Below are 16,986 nucleotides of genomic sequence, written 5' to 3' on the forward strand. Positions count from 1 at the left end.
CAAACTCCAGTCCTGGAGGACCACAGTGGCTGCAGGTTTTCACCCAAACTCTTTTCTTAATTGGTGACCAGTTTTTGCTGCTAATTATTTTCTTTCCCTTTCATTTTAATTGACTTGTTTTTTTAAGATTTGCTCTCCTGAATTTCTTCATCGTACCTCTGAATTGCTTCATTTCTTTCCTTGAATGGCACCTAAAACAGAAATGAGATGTGAAGTGAGTCAACTAACAGAAGACCAACCAAGTCAGGGCCTCAAACTCCAACCAGTTGCTTATTTAGGCTCTGATTCTTGTTGTTAATTAAACTTGTTCTTTACTTCCATGGTTTGTTGCTGCTCTTATTGTGCAAGAGCATACATTTCTGAAATTGTTGATTTTCTCTTTTCTAAGAGCTGTGTTCAAATGTTTTGAGGACCTGAGCAAATCAGCATTCCTGAGACCTTCATCTTTCTTTATTTTCAGATATTGTATGATGAACGCAGTTTTCTGGTCATGCGTTGGCTCATTTTGTATCTCATTATTGCTTCGCTGCTAATTAAGGAGAAAAGAAACAATTTAAGAGTTCTGAGTCTTCAAGAGCAATTTTATTAAATTTAATTAAAAAAAAATAATAATTAGCAGCAAAAACAGGTCACTAATTAAGAAAAGGGTTAGAATGAAAGTTAGAATGAAATCCTGCAGCCACTGGGGCCTTCCAGACACCACATAATTTATCATGTATGTATTCACCCCTTAATATGGCATGGCATGTCATTTTCTATCCCATTTAGTCCAGGCCAGGGTCACTGGAGTCTACCCTGGCTAGCATGGGGCACAAGGCAGGAACAAACTCCAGATAGAGTGCCAGTCCATTACAGGCACACACACAAACCAAACACCCACTAGGGACAGTTTAATGTCACCAACTCACCTGGAAGATGGGAGGAAACCGGACCACCTAGAGGAAAACCATGCAGACACAAGGAGAACATGCAAGCTCCACTCAGGGAGGACATGGGACATGAACCCTGCTCTCCTTACTGTGAGGCAGCGGTGCTACCACTGCACCACCATGCCACCCTCCCCCTTTAATATGACATCCCTAAATCATCACGGGTGCAGCCAATTGGCTTTGGATTAGTTAATGCAGATCACCTGTTAGGGGGTTCAAATAATGGTAGCATACATGTGGCTTATCTGGAAGGTCCACCTTATGGTGGGTCCGTATCTATCTATCTATCTATCTATCTATCTATCTATCTATCTATCTATCTATGGTGGCCTAAGCTACACAATGAAGATGAAAGAACACTCAACACAACTCTGTGAAAATGGCACTGAAAAGCATAAGTCAGGAGATGAAGACAAAAAAATATCCAAATGACTGACTATCTCTTGGATTCCAGTGAAATCAATCATTAAGAAATTGAAGGAGTTTGGCACAACGGTAAATCTGGCCAGAAAAACAGAGTGATCATGGAAGATGAATACAAGTGAGGGAGGCCACCAAGAGACCAATTAGAACTCTGAAAGAATTTCAAGCTACAGTGGGTGTGACTGGAGAATGTGGGCAGACATCAACTGTGGCCAAGTGGGAGAGTGGCAAAGAGACAGCTACTGCACAAAAACAAAAAAACACAAATGATGTCTTGACAGAAGGAAAATGGCCGACTTTGAAGTCAGGCTGAAGAAGGTTCTATTGTCTGATGAGACCAAAATTGAGCTTTTTAGCCACAATAATGAACAACACGTTACACCGCATATTATCAAAAGCATACCATTCCCATTGGGAAGCATGCTGGTGGGAGCATCGGGCTGTGGAGATGTGTCTTGACAGTAGGCCCTGGAAGGCTTGTGGTGGTAAAATGAATGCAGCAAAATCCAGGTAAGTCCTGGAAGAAAACCTGATACAGTCTGTAGGAAAGCTGTGACTTGGGTGAAGATTTGTATTCCAACAAGACAACAACCTCAAGCATAAAAGCCAAAGCTACACAGGAATGTCATGTGGAATGCTCTGGAGTGGCCGAGTCAGGCTCCAGATCTCAATCAACTTGAGAGACTGTGACTGGACTTGATAAAGACTTTCACTCTTGATCCCCATGCAACCTGATAGAGCTTGAGAAGTGTTGTGAAGAACAAGGAAGTGAAAATGGCAGTGCATAGATGTGCAAAGCTGTGAGGACACAGACAGACTCATGACTGTCATGGCTGCCAATCAAAGGTGCCTGTACTAAATACTGACTTGGAGACGCTGAATATTTATGCAATGAATTATTTTGTGTCTTATATCTGTAATTAATTATGACCATTTTTCTTTTGGACATTAAAGAGTCATTTTCTGTTGATCAACATCAAAAAAGCCAAATTAAATCCAATGTGATTCAATGAAAACTTCCAAGAGTGTGAATACATTTCTATAAATGACCCACTGCGTGCCGACTCCATGCATGGTTGATACTTTCTACTCTGTGGTGTAGCGGGTCCACAGCTCAGATTGAAAAGGCCAGTTTTTTTTTTAAATAGATAATCGCCGCACTTTCAGCTTAAAGAGGGGGCATGGAAGTGTGGCTGGAGCAGTTCCTGGGCGCATCCATGATTGAAGCCGGGAGCTGCTAATCGCCACACCTGTACCACATCCCTGTAATAAATGGGAGAAGCGCGAGGCTGAAAGGAGAAAAGGAGGACAGTAAAAGACTGGAGAGTGAGCTGCTCTTCTGCCTGGAGATGATCCTGTTCAGTGGATGCAGTGGATTCTCCATGATTGACAGGAGCCTGCTCAGCGCCTGTCGCTCTGCCACAGATATCAAACTGTCCAGCTCCGTGCCTACAATAGACCCTACCTTCCTCACCAGTTTGTCCAGGCGTGAGTCGTCCCTCTTCTTTATGCTGCCTCCACCGGAACATCACCGCGTAGAAGAGGGCACTCGCCACAACTGTCTGATGCTGCAGATGTTGAAAGACGCCAGCCTTCTAAGGAAGTATAGTCAGCTCTGTCCTCTCTTGTACAGAGCATCAGTATTGGCAGTCAGTCCAGTCCAATGTATCATCCAGCTGCACTCCCAGGTATTTATAGGTCTGTACCCTCTGCACACAGTCACCTCTGATGATCACGGGGTCCATGAGGGGCCTGGGCCTCCTAAAATCCACTACCAGCTCCTTTGTTTTGCTGGTGTTCAGGTGTAAGTGGTTTGAGTCACACCATTTAACAAAGTCTTTGATTAGCTTCCTATACTCCTCCTCCTGCCCACTCCTGATGCAGCCCACAATAGCAGTGTCATCAGCAAACTTTTGTACGGTTCCCGAGATGTACATACTGAGGTCTGTCTGTAAGATAGTCCACGATAGGCAGCTAAGACTGGGGTCAGTAGAGAGAGGACAGCGGCTGAAGTCTCATTGGCTGAGCAAACATTGAGTGAGCTGAAGAGGCTGGGAAGGAGCTGTGTCTAGCTGGTGTAGCCGCAATGATTACTGCAGGTTTTAATTCTAGTGTTCTAGCCTTGTTTCATCCTTTTGGGATTTTTACCTTTATAATGGATTATTTAATTAATGATCATTTGACTGCACTGCACTATTTATTTGGACACTGTTTAGTTGAATTGTTTTAATAAAAGCACTTTAGCACTTTTTTGCACCATCCCTTGCTTTGTTGTTTCTTCACTGTCCAGCTCATCCGGTGACATTACTGACGGTGTCGGGTTCAGAACTGGAGCAGAACCCACATCATCACATACTCCCTCTATAGAATGACATTAGCAGTCAGACAATCCAGATCTGATCGTCTGCTTTCTCTTGTATCTCATGCCAGCACATACCCACGATGGCCATGAAGTTTGCTCTTTCCTCCTCTGCCTCTCCATGATGATGATGCCATTCCCTGGATTTACATGCCCACTCCACCTTAGCCCCTGTCTCATATCACCTTCAGCATGTTGTGCAGTCTACCTCACAAAGCCTCCAGCAGTTAAGCCTTCTTTCCAAGTACTTGAGATCTCTTTAGGGCCCTCAGCATTTTCCTAAATGAATGATGGAATGTAAATTACTTCAACTACCTAATAATCTTAATTATCTGTACTGCATGCTCCTCCATTTACTATTTCGCCAATCACGTGGATCACCATAAAGCCTTGTGTGATTGGTAATTACCTGCAAGAGATATAAACTGTTCCAACCATAAAAAGCAGCCTATATTTCAAATTATGTTAAACTAGGGGGCTTTGCCCCCTGCTTGCTTCGTTCACCAAACACCCACCAGCGCTATGCATGAAGAAGGTGGATGAACGCACCCCAAGGAGAGGCTTAAATAGTGATACAATGGGAAACAAATACAGTTTTTGTTTTACCTCCTCTTTGCTCAATCAGCTGCTGGCTTGCTGCTGCTGCCGTGCCGCGTGATCTGCATTTTGTCTCACTTCTGCCCCAGACATCCTCAAACAATATTCTGTCTCTTTTCGCTGTTCCGTTATTTCACGAGTAATATTTTCCGTTTGTTTGCGCTAATGTGATCTTTACTCTCCTTTTTTTGAGACTTTTAAGTTTTCCTACTTCCATTGTCTCTAACCTGCTCTGCATGTGTATCACGGGACTTGCTTCCAAAGGTTGTAAGTATGACGTAACTTGACCGTCTCGCGGGACGTGAAAGTGTCTCTGTCTCTCTTCAAAAGATCACATCTTGTTGCAAGTTGTTTTTTATAATAGAGAGATATTAAAAAGCTTTTCTAACAAAATTCCATATTTTTGGTGTTTATCGCATTTGTCACATGCAGATGCTTTCCCGGTTTCATTACACCGCAGATCTCAGTGGGCTCCAGGGAACTTTCTGAAGGTCGTTGTTGTTCAGCGGCCATTTACCTGACAATCGTGCATTAAGAGAAAACGACTTGTTCAAGAAATGGCGGGGAAGGGAGTTACAAGACTTTAAATGTAGGATATGAAGCCTACCTCGAGGGTTCGGACTCTGAGAAAGGCATAACGAAGCCCTGCCATGGTGCTCATTGGACGCACACGTTCACACTTCAGCCAGCACCTTTATGACGACATTTAATATTAGATTTGTCTCTGGTGACTGTCACCCCTCCCTGCCATCAGTGGCCTTCCTGAAGTTTCAACAGGTAATTTATGGGCAGATATTCTTGAGCTCCATTTATGTTCATCCATTTTGAACCACTTTGTTTCCTGTCTGTTTAAACCTTTCTTTTTTTTGTGTACGCTTTATGTAATTTGTAAAGTTCCTGTGAACTTGGCACAGAGCCTCTGTGTCTGCAGTCTCTGAAGAGCACCATACAGACCAACTGAGATGGTAAAAGGTTGGGTTTCAGTGTGGCTGCGGTGCCGTCTCTGCCTTGCCCGTGCTCGTACATGTCTGCTGCCACCTGATTGGCCAGAACTATGAAACGTTACTCATCTTTTTGTGGTTTTAATCAGGTTTGATACACGCAGTCTTTTTTGCTTAGCCATCACCCCTAGGGCTGTGTGCTGTGTGGTTGGCAAAGGAATTCTTTTATTTTGCCAGACTTGGAATGCCAATTTAAGTTTTCTTTTTGTCTCTCCCCAGCGCCTGTTTTTAAGCATTAAAGAATTTGTGTGGAATAGGTGAGAGAACACTTTAGTAGTATTCACCTATCCATCCACTTTTCACAGCTTACTCAGGGGGCTACAGTCTTAGAAGTAAGGCCCATATATCCCTTTCCCCAGCCACACTTGCCAGCTCATACTGTAGGATCCCAAGACATTCCCATCTGAGAGATATAATCTTCCCAACAAGCGCTGGGTCTTCCTGGTGGTCTCTTCCCAGCTGGCCATGCCTGTAAAGCCTCCTGCGTCCAGGAGAAATCTGTACCAGATGCCCCAACCCCCTCAAATGGCTTCTCTCGAAGCGGCTCTACTCCAAGCTTCTCCCAGATGTTCTCACTTCTCACCCCGTCTCAAAGTGAGCTCTCAATCACTCTGCAGAGAAAGATCATTTAGGTCGCTTGTACCCGCAATCTCTAACCCAAAGCTCATGACCATGGGTGAGGACAGGGACGTAGATCGACTGGTAAACTGAGAGCTTTGCCTTCTGACTCGGCTCCTTCTTTAGCACTACAGACGGGTATAGCAACCGCATAACTTTACTCGCCACCTCAATCCTTCTGTCGATCTCAACTTCCATTTTCACCTCACTCATGAACAACAACCCAAGATATTTAAACCCCTCCACTTCAAGCAGTAACTCTGAGGACAGTTCACCTTTTTTCCTACTGAGGACCATGACCTCAGATTTGGAGGAGCTGATCCTCAACCCTGCCGCTTCACACCCAGTCACAAACCGTTCCAATGTGTGCTGGAGTTCACAGCCCAATGAAACCTTTACTAACTTTACCAGTACCTTGTACATATTTTTATAAAGTTCATTTAAGACCACTGGAGTCTAACATGGCTATCTTTGGAGGCCAGAGCTTTTAAACGTGCTGGCATGGTGGAGGAAAATGAGGTGGGACTGGTAAACATCAGATGACTGGGCATACTTAGACCACCCCACTACATCTTTCCCTCAAGTCCTTTTACTCTGCTATCTGGCAATCCACCTGAACTAGGAGTGGTGGGTGTAGTGGTCACTTTCACAGTATAACTCCATCAATATTACAAACCCATTTAAACCAATTTTAGGGACATAGGAGTCCCACCAGCATCAGCCATTTCTCAGTTCTAATGTTATGGTCATGTTTGTTTCTGTTTCATGGTGGGTTTGATGTATTTTGGGTGTTTATGTATTGTGACATTCAGATGGGGTCTTTGCCCAGTCAGGATACCCTTTTGAGTAGAGGACCCCGGGGGGAAAGGACATGTCAACAGACACGAGAGGGCAGCCCCCCTGGGCTGCAACAGGGTCACCGGCTTGGAGCTTAGAAGCTCAATCCTGCTGGGACCCGTGGCCACCAACAGGGGGCGACTGGACAGCTCTGAAGCCTTGGCATGCGCCACATCCCACATACCCGGAAGTGGTGCCAGAAGTTGATAGGGGAGCACCTGGAGCACTTCCGGGTGCAGTATAAAAGAGGCCGCCTCACTCCACTAAGGGAGCCGGAGTCGGGAGGCAGAGGATGGAGCTTGCGAGGAGAGGAGTAGAGGTGGCAGAAGAAGAGAAGGAGAAAGAAAAGTAAAAGTAAAGTAAAAAGGAACTGAGTTATTGTGGCTGTTTGGTGTCTGTGTTGTATGTAGAAGAAAAAGAAAATAAAAGTATGTGCTTTTGGACATTGTGTGTCCTGGTGCCTGTTTGTAGTCAGGCTGATCTTCCACAGTATCTAAATGCTGTATGGTTTAGGAATATACTATGAATACTGTTGATCTAAATAGTCAGAAGCATTCTGAGCCTTATTCAGGAACATGTTGGCAAAGAAGCATCACAAAGCACAGCTACACCCCATAATATGGAGAGTGCTGGAAAACTTGAGTGCCTAGAGAAAACCCTACACAGACATGGAAAGATCATTCTTCCTTCATACAGGCCTTGAGTACATTATGCTGAGGCTGTGAGGTGGTAGCTTTAAATGCTGTGACACCGTAATGTCACCTGATAAAGTGCAGCTCCCCAAGAACGCAGTCCTATCAAATTGTCCTCTGGTCCGTGCTTTACCCTTCATGATTATCTTTCTATTTTCAGACTAAAGTATTTAGAGAAAAGCAGAAACGTGTAACATCAGGCATTGTGGTTACAGAAATATCTCTTGCAATAATAGATAATAAAAACACGCAGGCCTGCCTTTGGTGCTGTTGATTTGAAATGATGTCAAGAAACCGAATAGCACAATTAAACTCTAGACACTGTCCTGACCTCTGCACTGACCAGACAGATGGTTTCAATGCAGAAAACAGCCTTGAGCAAATAAAGTACAATACAAAGACTCAAAAATGGGCAGATTCACAGAATGGCTGACAGCAGGATCTTATTTTAGGCCTGATTCAAATCCTTTATGTCTGTGACAAGCTGTTGTGGATATTCTACCAGGCCATAGAGGGCTAGTGCATTGTCCTACTCTGTGGTCTGCTGGGAGAGTAACACCAGCCCAGGGGGTGTCAGAGGTCTGAATAAACTGATGAGGAATGATAGCTGTATTGAAGAATGGACCCCTGGACCCTGGAACAAAGGCTGGAGAGAAGAGGCTGGCAAAATTAGAGGTTATTATGACTGATGCTGCTCATTGACTCCATAATGTGTTCTCCTGAGCTTTTAGTTGCAGGACCCTGAAGTTGTGGAATGATCTGCTTGCTTGCTCAACTAGAAGAATCCCACCCAACCACTCTTAATTCAGTGGGTAACCGATGATCTGTACTACTTGAAACTGGAAACAAATCTAATCATCACTTAGAGGATCTGTTCAAAACTTTTTGGTTTAATATTGGAGGATCTAATCAATAACATTTTAGAATAAGCTTCCATTTCGGGGAAAAGGATACCCTTCTTTTCTTGCTCCTTTTATAGAATAACATTGGTTGGTGGTTCCTATCTCTTTCTCTTGGGTGGGGTTTGAATTTTGCTTTGATTTGTTAAACTTGACTTGACTGTATAGAATGTTATCTGTTTCTAATTAAAATCAATACAAAATAATGAGTTACAAGACCCTGAAGCTGTGGAATGATTTGCCTGCTTGTATAAAAGAGGCCCCTTCAGTCTCAGCACTTAAATCCTGGTTTAAGCCTGGTATACCCTGACTAGAGCAGCTGATTAGCTTCTAAGTTTGTTAATCATTTGTACAAAAACAGAAGTATTATGATCTTTATAAACCATTACTAACCCTGCTCTGTTCTGTTCTATTCTTAGGATTCTGCTGCCAACTGGAATGTCCATGGAAAGACACCTGCGATACTGAGAGCCTTGGAATCAATGGATAGAAAGATGTTGCTGTCAGATTAGATGGCCCAGCATGGACTCAACTGTACAATAATCAAGATGGAGGTCCAGGGGGCTGAGGTCTCCAGATCTGTGTTATTGTCTGACTCTCTCTTTAGACCATGGAGCTCCCGGGGGTTTATTTTCTCCATGGATGCTGCTGATTGGAGATTTTATTCTCATCAGTTGTCAACTGACCACAGTTCAAAATGAATTACTGGACAGACAGTGTTGGGCTTCATTTATGTTAACCAGTTTAGAGCTGATTTTTCTTTCTGTATGTTTAAACAGATTTTTCTCTTAGTGTACTCAATATGTTTTAGCAATTTGTAAAGTTTTTAATTGCATTTACATGTGAACTTGGTAAAATAGTTTTAAACTGATTAACATTAACATAAAAATATCTGTCTGTTGTGGCCAGTTGATGATGGAAGAGAGCAAAACAAAAGTTCCAATCAACAGCATCAACTAGTGCAAATAAACCTCTGGGTGGTCCACGGTCAATTATAACAGACAAAGTTTGACATGGTTTCAGTCCTACAGACCTTGGCCAACTGCCCTCTCTTTCTCTGTGCCATTCTACAGTAACGTCTGAGTTTGTTCATGTGATAAAAGCTTTGCACTTGTCACACACGTGTGTTTAGGAGACAACTAAAGGGCTTGAATACAGGTGATACCATGCCAGACCAGGGGTTGGCGACGTGCACTAATTTTCTATTCTAGGGAAATCCCATCCAGCTCTGGGGCAGCCAATGAAGTCACTTCTGGTTCCGGTATTGATGACATCACTTCCTGTACTGGCCTTTAAAACCACCATCTTGTCTCCAGAGAATCAGTTCTGTTTTGGACTCAGTTGAATGAACATGTCTTTGTTTATTAATCAGTTTTGCAGCCAGGAACAATTATACGGGTGGCTGCCCCAAACCTTCTCAATGCTTGATGGTTGTTTTTGTGACACACTGAATGATACCAGGCAAGGCTTTGGATTAAGCAAGCATGATAATGGATGGATGGATGGATTTGTATGTCCACACCCGCTCGGCGCCTCTCACCAGGGGCAACTCCAGAGTGGTAGAAAGTCCAGCCCCTCTCAAGGAGATTGGTTCTAGAGTCCAAGCTGTGCATCGAGGTGAGCCCGACTATATCTAGCCGGAACCACTCGACCTCGCGCACAAGCTCAGGCTTCTTCCCCTTTAGAGAGGTGACATTCCACGTCCCAAGAGCCAGCTTCTGTAGCTGAGGATCGAACCGCCAAGGTCCCCGCCTTCGGCCACCACCCCGACTTGGAGCCTATACATTGGGGTTTACCCCAGTGGATGAGAGGGTAGCCTCCCTCCACCTTCGGGTGGGGGGACGGGTCCTAACTGTTATTTGTATGTATACGCCAAACAGCAGTCTGGAGTACCCACCATTTTTGGAGTCCCTGGAGGGGGTTCCAGAGGGCTTCAATGCTCACGTGGACAATGACAGTGAGACCTGGAAGGGCGTAATTGGGAGGAATGGCCCCCCCCGATCTGAACCAGTTTTGTTATTGGACTTCTGTGCTCTTCATGCATTGTCCATAACGAACACATGAACAAGGGTGTTCATATAGGCACTTGGCACCAGGGCACCCTAGGCCTCAGTTCGATGATCGAATTTGTGGTTGTGTCGTTGGACTTGCGGCCAAATGTCTTGGACACTCGGGTGAAGAGAGGGACGAAGCTGTCAACTGATCACCACCTTGTGGTGAGTTGGCTTCGATGGTGGGGAAGGATGCTGGTCAGGCCCGGTAGGCCCAAACGTTTTGTGCGGGTCTGCTCGGAACGTTTGGCAGAGTCCCCCGTCAGAAGTAGCTTCAACTCCCACCTCCAGCAGAACTTCGACCACGTCCTGAGGGAGGTGGGGGACAATGAGTCCGAATGGGCCATGTTCTGTGCCTCTATTGTTGAGGCAGCTGACCAGAGCTGTGGCCGTAAGGTGGTCGGTGCCTGTCGTGGTGGCAATCCCTGAAACTTTGGCGGACACTGGCGGTGAGGGATGCCGTCGAGCTGAAGAAAGAGTCCTACCGGACCCTTTTGTCCTGTGGAATTCTGGAGGCAGCTAATAGGTACCGACAGGCCAAGCGGAATGCGGCTTCGGTGGTTGCTGAGGCAAACACTCGGGCATGGGAGGAGTTTGGGGAGGCCATGGAGAATGACTTTCGGATGCCTTCAAGGAGATTCTAGTCCACCGTCTGGCGTCTCAGGAGGGTGAAGCAGTGCAGTGTCAACACCGTATATGGTGGGGATGGTGTGCTGCTGACCTTGACTCTGGATGTTGTGGGTCGGTGGGGGGAGTACTTCAAAGACCTCCTCAATCCCACCAACATGCCTTCCCATGAGGAAGCAGAGCCTGGGGACTCGGAGGTGGGCTCCCCCATCTCTGGGAATGAGGTCACCGAGGTGGTCAAAAAACTCCTTGGTGGCGGGGCTCCTGGGGTGGATGAGATACGCCCGGAGTTCCTCAAGGCTCTGGATGTTGTCGGACTGTCTTGGTTGACATATCTCTGCAACATTGCATGGACATCGGGGACAGTGCCTGTGGATTGGCAGACCAGGGTGGTGGTCCCCCTCTTTAAGAAGGGGGACTGGAGGGTGTGTTCCAACTACAGAGGGATCACACTCCTTAGCCTCCCTGGAAAAGTCTATTTGGGGGTTCTGGAGAGGAGGGTCCGTCGGATAGTCGAACCTTGGATTCAGGAGGAACAGTGTGGTTTTCATCTTAGTCGTGGAACAGTGGACCAGCTCTACACCCTTAGCAGAGTCCTGCATGTGAATTTGCCCAATCAGTCTACATGTGTTTTGTGGACTTAGAAAAGGCGTTCGACCGTGTCCTTCGGGGAATCCTGTGGGATGGGGTTCCAAGAGTATGGGGTACCGGACCCCGTGATAAGGGCTCTTTGCTCCCTGTACAACTGGTGTCAGAGTTTGGTCTGCATTGCCGGAAGTAAGTCAAATCTGTTTCTGGTGAGAGATGGACTCCGCCAGGGTTGCCCTTTGTCACCGATTCTGTTTATAACTTTTATGGACAAAATTTCTAGGCGCAGCCAGGGTGTTGAGGTGTCCGGTTTGGTGGACTCAGGATTGGGTCACTACTTTTTGCAGATGATGTTGTACTGTTTGCTTCATCAGGCTGTGATCTTCAGCTCTCTCTGGATCGGTTTGCAGCTGAGTGTGAAGCGGCTGGGATGGGAATCAGCTTCTCCAAATCCGAGACCATGGTCCTCAGCCAGAAAAGGGTGGAGTGCCCTCTCAGGATTGGGAGCGAGATCCTGCCCCAAGTGGAGGAGTTCAAGTATCTTGTGGTCTTGTCCACAAGTGAGGGAAGAATGGAGCATGAGATCGACAGGCAGATCGGTGCAGCGTCCGCAGTCATGGTGAAAAAGGAGCTGAGAAGACAAAGCTCTCAATTTATTAGTCGATCTATGTTCCTACCCTCACCTATGGTCATGAGCTATGGGTAGTAACCGAAAGAACGAGATTGTGAATACAAGTGGCTGAAATGGGTTTCCTCCACAGGGTGTCTGGGCTTTCCCTTAAAGATAAGGTGAGAAGCTCAGTCATTAGGAAGGGGCTCAGAGTAGAGCCGCTGCTCCTCCGCATGGAGAGGAGTCAGATGAGGTGGCTCGAGCATCTGATCAGGATGCCTCCTGGACGCCTCCCTGGTGAGGTGTTCCAGGCACGTCCAACCGGGAGGAGGCACCGGGGAAGACTCAGGACAAGCTGGAGGGACTATGTCTCCCAGCTGGCCTGTGAACGCCTTGGGATTCTCCCGGAAGAGCTAGAAGAAGTGGCCAGGGAGAGGGAAGTCTGGGCCTCTCTGCTCAAGTTGCTGGCCCCATGACCCAACCTTGGATAAGCGGAAGAAGATGGATGGATGGATGCATTTGCTACCTTCCAAAACTGGATTAGCCAATCAGTGATGTAGAATGCAGGTATGAGGAGAATGCAGTGAAGTCATCTGTGATGTCCCTCAGACTGTTACTCTTTCTAATTTATATTAGTGACATAGACTCCAAATTACTATTTTGACCTGGTCTTAGAATAAGGTCTGCTTCCCTTTTGCATGTCATAAATGGTGAGGAAATGAATCTGGCATCAAAAGGGACATAACATTTTTGCAGCAACACTCCCAACAATCAACCAATGTGTAAAATGACCAATAAATCAGAAGGAAGAGGGAAAGAGACAAAGAGACATGGTTTCTGAATGATGATTGTTGATCAACATGTCGTAGTGATAGTTCTTTGGGCAGAGGGAGTGAGACCTGCTGAGATTCACTGACGGGTGTTGGCTCAGTGCAGAAGTGAAAAGAGCATAACTCAATGAAATGAAAATGAAACTCAATGAAAAGTTTTGAATGGGTAGAAAGGTTTACAGCAGGAAGAACAAGTGTAAGTGACAAAGCCCAATATGGGCGAACATCAACATCATGCACACATCTATATGGGGAATGACTTCACCAGAGAAGATCAAAAGGTTATGTTGACTGCTATTGCTAATCATTTGGATATCAACTATGGAGCCATAGTGCGTGATGATATGAGGTACCATAAAGTTTGCACAAGATGGATACTCAAGCCAAAAAAAATTTGGTGAATTTCAGCAGGTTTCATTTACTCTTCCCAAGGAAATCTCACTCTGATGTGCTGTTCAACAGTTATGCAATTTAGCAGCAGAGCATCCATGTTCTTTTGACCTCGGCTTCAACAAGACTAATGGCAGAGTGCTGCACTGTGTGTGCTTGAACTACCCATAAGACATCGCAAATGTGTTGTATTGCATCAGCTTCGAACCGTTACATTTAGCATTACATTTTTAAATTGCCTTTACCTGTGAAACTCATAGACAACACCACAACAGTAAAAAGATCAAACACAATGGCAGAAGCAAAACCAATTTAGAAAGTCCTCAACAATGTAGAAAATGCCATATAAAGGAATATTAATGATAAATACAGGATGGGCAGGAGCCCTGAAAACGATCTAAGAGGATTAAGCTGACATAACTTTATGTGCTGAGCAATATAAAAGTTTAATAAAATATTAAGTTATATTGCAGCAACTTGAACATAGATGAAGGGGTGTTGCAGTCAGACCATCTGATGCCCTGTTGAGACCACATCTGGAGATCTCTGGATGTCTTGATATGAAAACAAGAAAGAAGGACTAGAAACTGAGCACAGAGGAGGCTGAGTGCCTCAGGGCTCAAGCAGCATGGCAGAGAGACTCAGAGAATTAAGCATTTTTAGTTCTGAGAAGAGAAGACTGCATAGGGACTAATGCAGGCCTTCAAAAGTCTTTTAAGGTATTGATGAAGTTGATTCAGCAGACAATTGTGGCGATTAATGAAAACGAATCTTAGAGCAGTGGAAACTGGCATCAGGTACGCACTTGTGGATTTCTTTTGGAGCCCCAGAAGTGAGTAAATGACGTGGTCGTGTAGGTGGAACAGACGGCCTAGTCACTCAAAACACAGTCCAGAATGGAAACTCAGGGTACTTCACTACAGACTGGGCCATCTGACCAACATCTTATACCACGGAGAGGAGCAAAAAAAAAAAACATGGACAGACACATAACAAAGATATTTTAAATATTGAAAATAAGCACTCCATATTTTCCCAATACAATTTCCTAAATTATGTATACACTGAAGCAGGCAGACTATGTGTTTCAGTTAATACATTTTCTAATTCAGTTCAAGTGCTGCAAAGTCCAGGAGAGTCTCTTTTCTTCCAAAACTGGAATTTGAATTCCTTCTTTTATGACAGGATGGCGTGGAGGTGCTGGTGGTATAGCTGTCAGCTTTAACACAAAGCCCCCTTTAATAGTAACAAGTTAATGACATCTTTTGGTTTCTAGAGGTGTTATTACCTGCCATTTATGACCTCTTAAGTAAAATAATCACACTACACTATAATCTAGAAATAAATTGTCAGCCTCAAAGACCCCAATCACATAAATGTCAGATAACAATTATAAGGTGCTCACTACCTGCTAATTTACTCACGTACATTTAAAGTTGGCATTTTTTATCTGTCATTTTCATAAACACTGATCCTTTTCATCAGCAGAATACTGTGTGCCAGAGCCTAATGCTTTGTGACGACGATCGCTGTGAAAGACACTACGTGTCCTAAATGAGGCATACTGGCACAGGTGGCAAACATCATTCATACACCCTTGGGCATCTTAGAGACGCCAAACTGTCTTAGAAGATAAGAACATAAGAAAAGGTTTTGAAGAGAAGAAGCTGTTTAAGTGAACATGGCCAGATAGTTGCTTAACTCCTGTAATTATCCCAAAAGGTGACAGTCCCCAGTGTGCTCATGTCCATTTTAATTCTAGGTAGCCTGTTTAATGCATCTGCCGTTATTTGTATAAAATATATTTATACAATATCTATCTATCTATCTATCTATCTATCTATCTATCTATCTATCTATCTATCTATCTATCTATCTATACTGTATACATATGAAAGCAAATGTCTATCTATCTATGCCTTAGAATCAAATTCTTCTTCTTTGCTGCATCCTGTAATTTCTTACCATTAAGTATGACGGCTCACTCTGAACAACCACAGATATCTAAATCCTCAAGACATACTCCTATAAATTTGTTTTTCATGTCATTGCTGTCAGAGCTGGAAGATGACCCAGTCTGCGTCTGCTTGCTGCAGCTTGCCCTGCCTGACGATTGCTTAACCCTTAACTGCTGCCCTTAATTGGTCTATTTAGCGGTTTGGATTGTTGCTTATTCCTTATTTTGTCTTGACAGAATCAATACACCAGGAGGATGTCTTTCGCTGGCATAATTGCATGCTTGTGCTCCTCTTAGATTTTTATTATGTACCTTATGTTTGTAAACCAAGAAGACGTCTCTCAGGACTTCACTCTTGGAACACGATGCTTTGCAGTGCGCTTTGTTGGATGGCAGCTACCTGCTGGCTTATCACTTCCACTCAGACTGAATTTTACTCCTCAATAGGTAAGCATTAAAGTAATCAGTTATTAGCAGTGTTACAATAGGATCCTATGAGTGGGCACAGGTGGGAACGAGTGTAACATACTTGTAAACTCTGTCATTAGAGTCAGGCAGATCAGTTAGTAAGAAATTCAGATCTTAATGCACTTATGACTGTCACATTTATGTAAGCAAATAAAGTCAGATTTGATCATCTTTTATCATTTTATTATTATCCTAAATATATTACACTGAAGTAAAAAACAAGGAGTAAAATTCTCACATTTAACCATGTAAAGGGTGCGTGTAATAGAGCACACTTCAGCTTCTGCTTTTGGAAAACCTGTCGAGCGTTTTAGGACGAGAGCTTCTGCATGCTGGGTGTGTGTTTCATTCTACTTCAGCTAGCATGTTTAACAGTCAGAATAATGTCAGGCAATTTTCAGTGTAAAAGAAATTATCTAAAAAAATAATTTTTAGATAGATAGATAGATAGATAGGTAAGGCACTCTATAATAGATAGATAGATAGATAGATAGATAGATAGATAGATAGATAGATAGATAGATAGATAGATAGATAGATATGAAATACACTGTATAATAGATAACAGAAAGATAGAGCTATAGGGAGAACTTTATTTGTTCCGAGGGGGAAATTTAGCATTTTACAGCCAAAGATAACAGGATCAGTCAGAGTCAGGGAGGCACTGTAAAAGCATATTGTCATTAGTATAAAGGATCCACATATTCTTTGTCAGTCAGTCATTTTCAAACCCACTATATCCTAACTACAGGGTCTCAGGGGTCTGCTGGAGCCAATCCCAGCCAACACATGGAGCAAGGCAGGAACAAATCCCAGGACAATTTAGAATCACCAATCCACCTAACCGGCATGTCTTTGGACTGTGGGAGGAAACTCACACAGACACGGGGAGAACATGCAAACTCCACACAGGGAGGACCCAGGAAGCGAACCCGGGTCTCCTTACTGCAAGGCAGCAGCGCTACCCACTGTGCCACTGTGTCGCCTATATTCTTTGATTTGTCATCTTTTGGATTTTGAATGTACTCACATTTTCTTATATAATACACTACTGTGGCTGTCCGTTTGTCTGTCCACTTGAATTTTTGACCTGAAATTTGGTACACATAT

General features: G+C 44.2%; 1 protein-coding gene across 1 annotated transcript in view; it reads left to right on the forward strand.

Annotated features, from left to right (window-relative positions):
- The first annotated feature begins 15,605 nt into the window (after positions 1–15,605).
- LOC120543068 (prolyl 4-hydroxylase subunit alpha-2-like) overlaps positions 15,606–16,986 on the forward strand; it is a 48,376-nt gene continuing 46,995 nt past the window's right edge. The window contains exon 1 of the mRNA XM_039775917.1: positions 15,606–15,855. Coding sequence (XP_039631851.1) covers positions 15,687–15,855 — 169 coding nt within the window. The 5' untranslated portion in view covers positions 15,606–15,686. The remainder of the gene's footprint in view (positions 15,856–16,986) is intronic.

Source organism: Polypterus senegalus, chromosome 13, assembly GCF_016835505.1.
Source record: "Polypterus senegalus isolate Bchr_013 chromosome 13, ASM1683550v1, whole genome shotgun sequence".
Classification (NCBI taxonomy): domain Eukaryota; kingdom Metazoa; phylum Chordata; class Cladistia; order Polypteriformes; family Polypteridae; genus Polypterus; species Polypterus senegalus.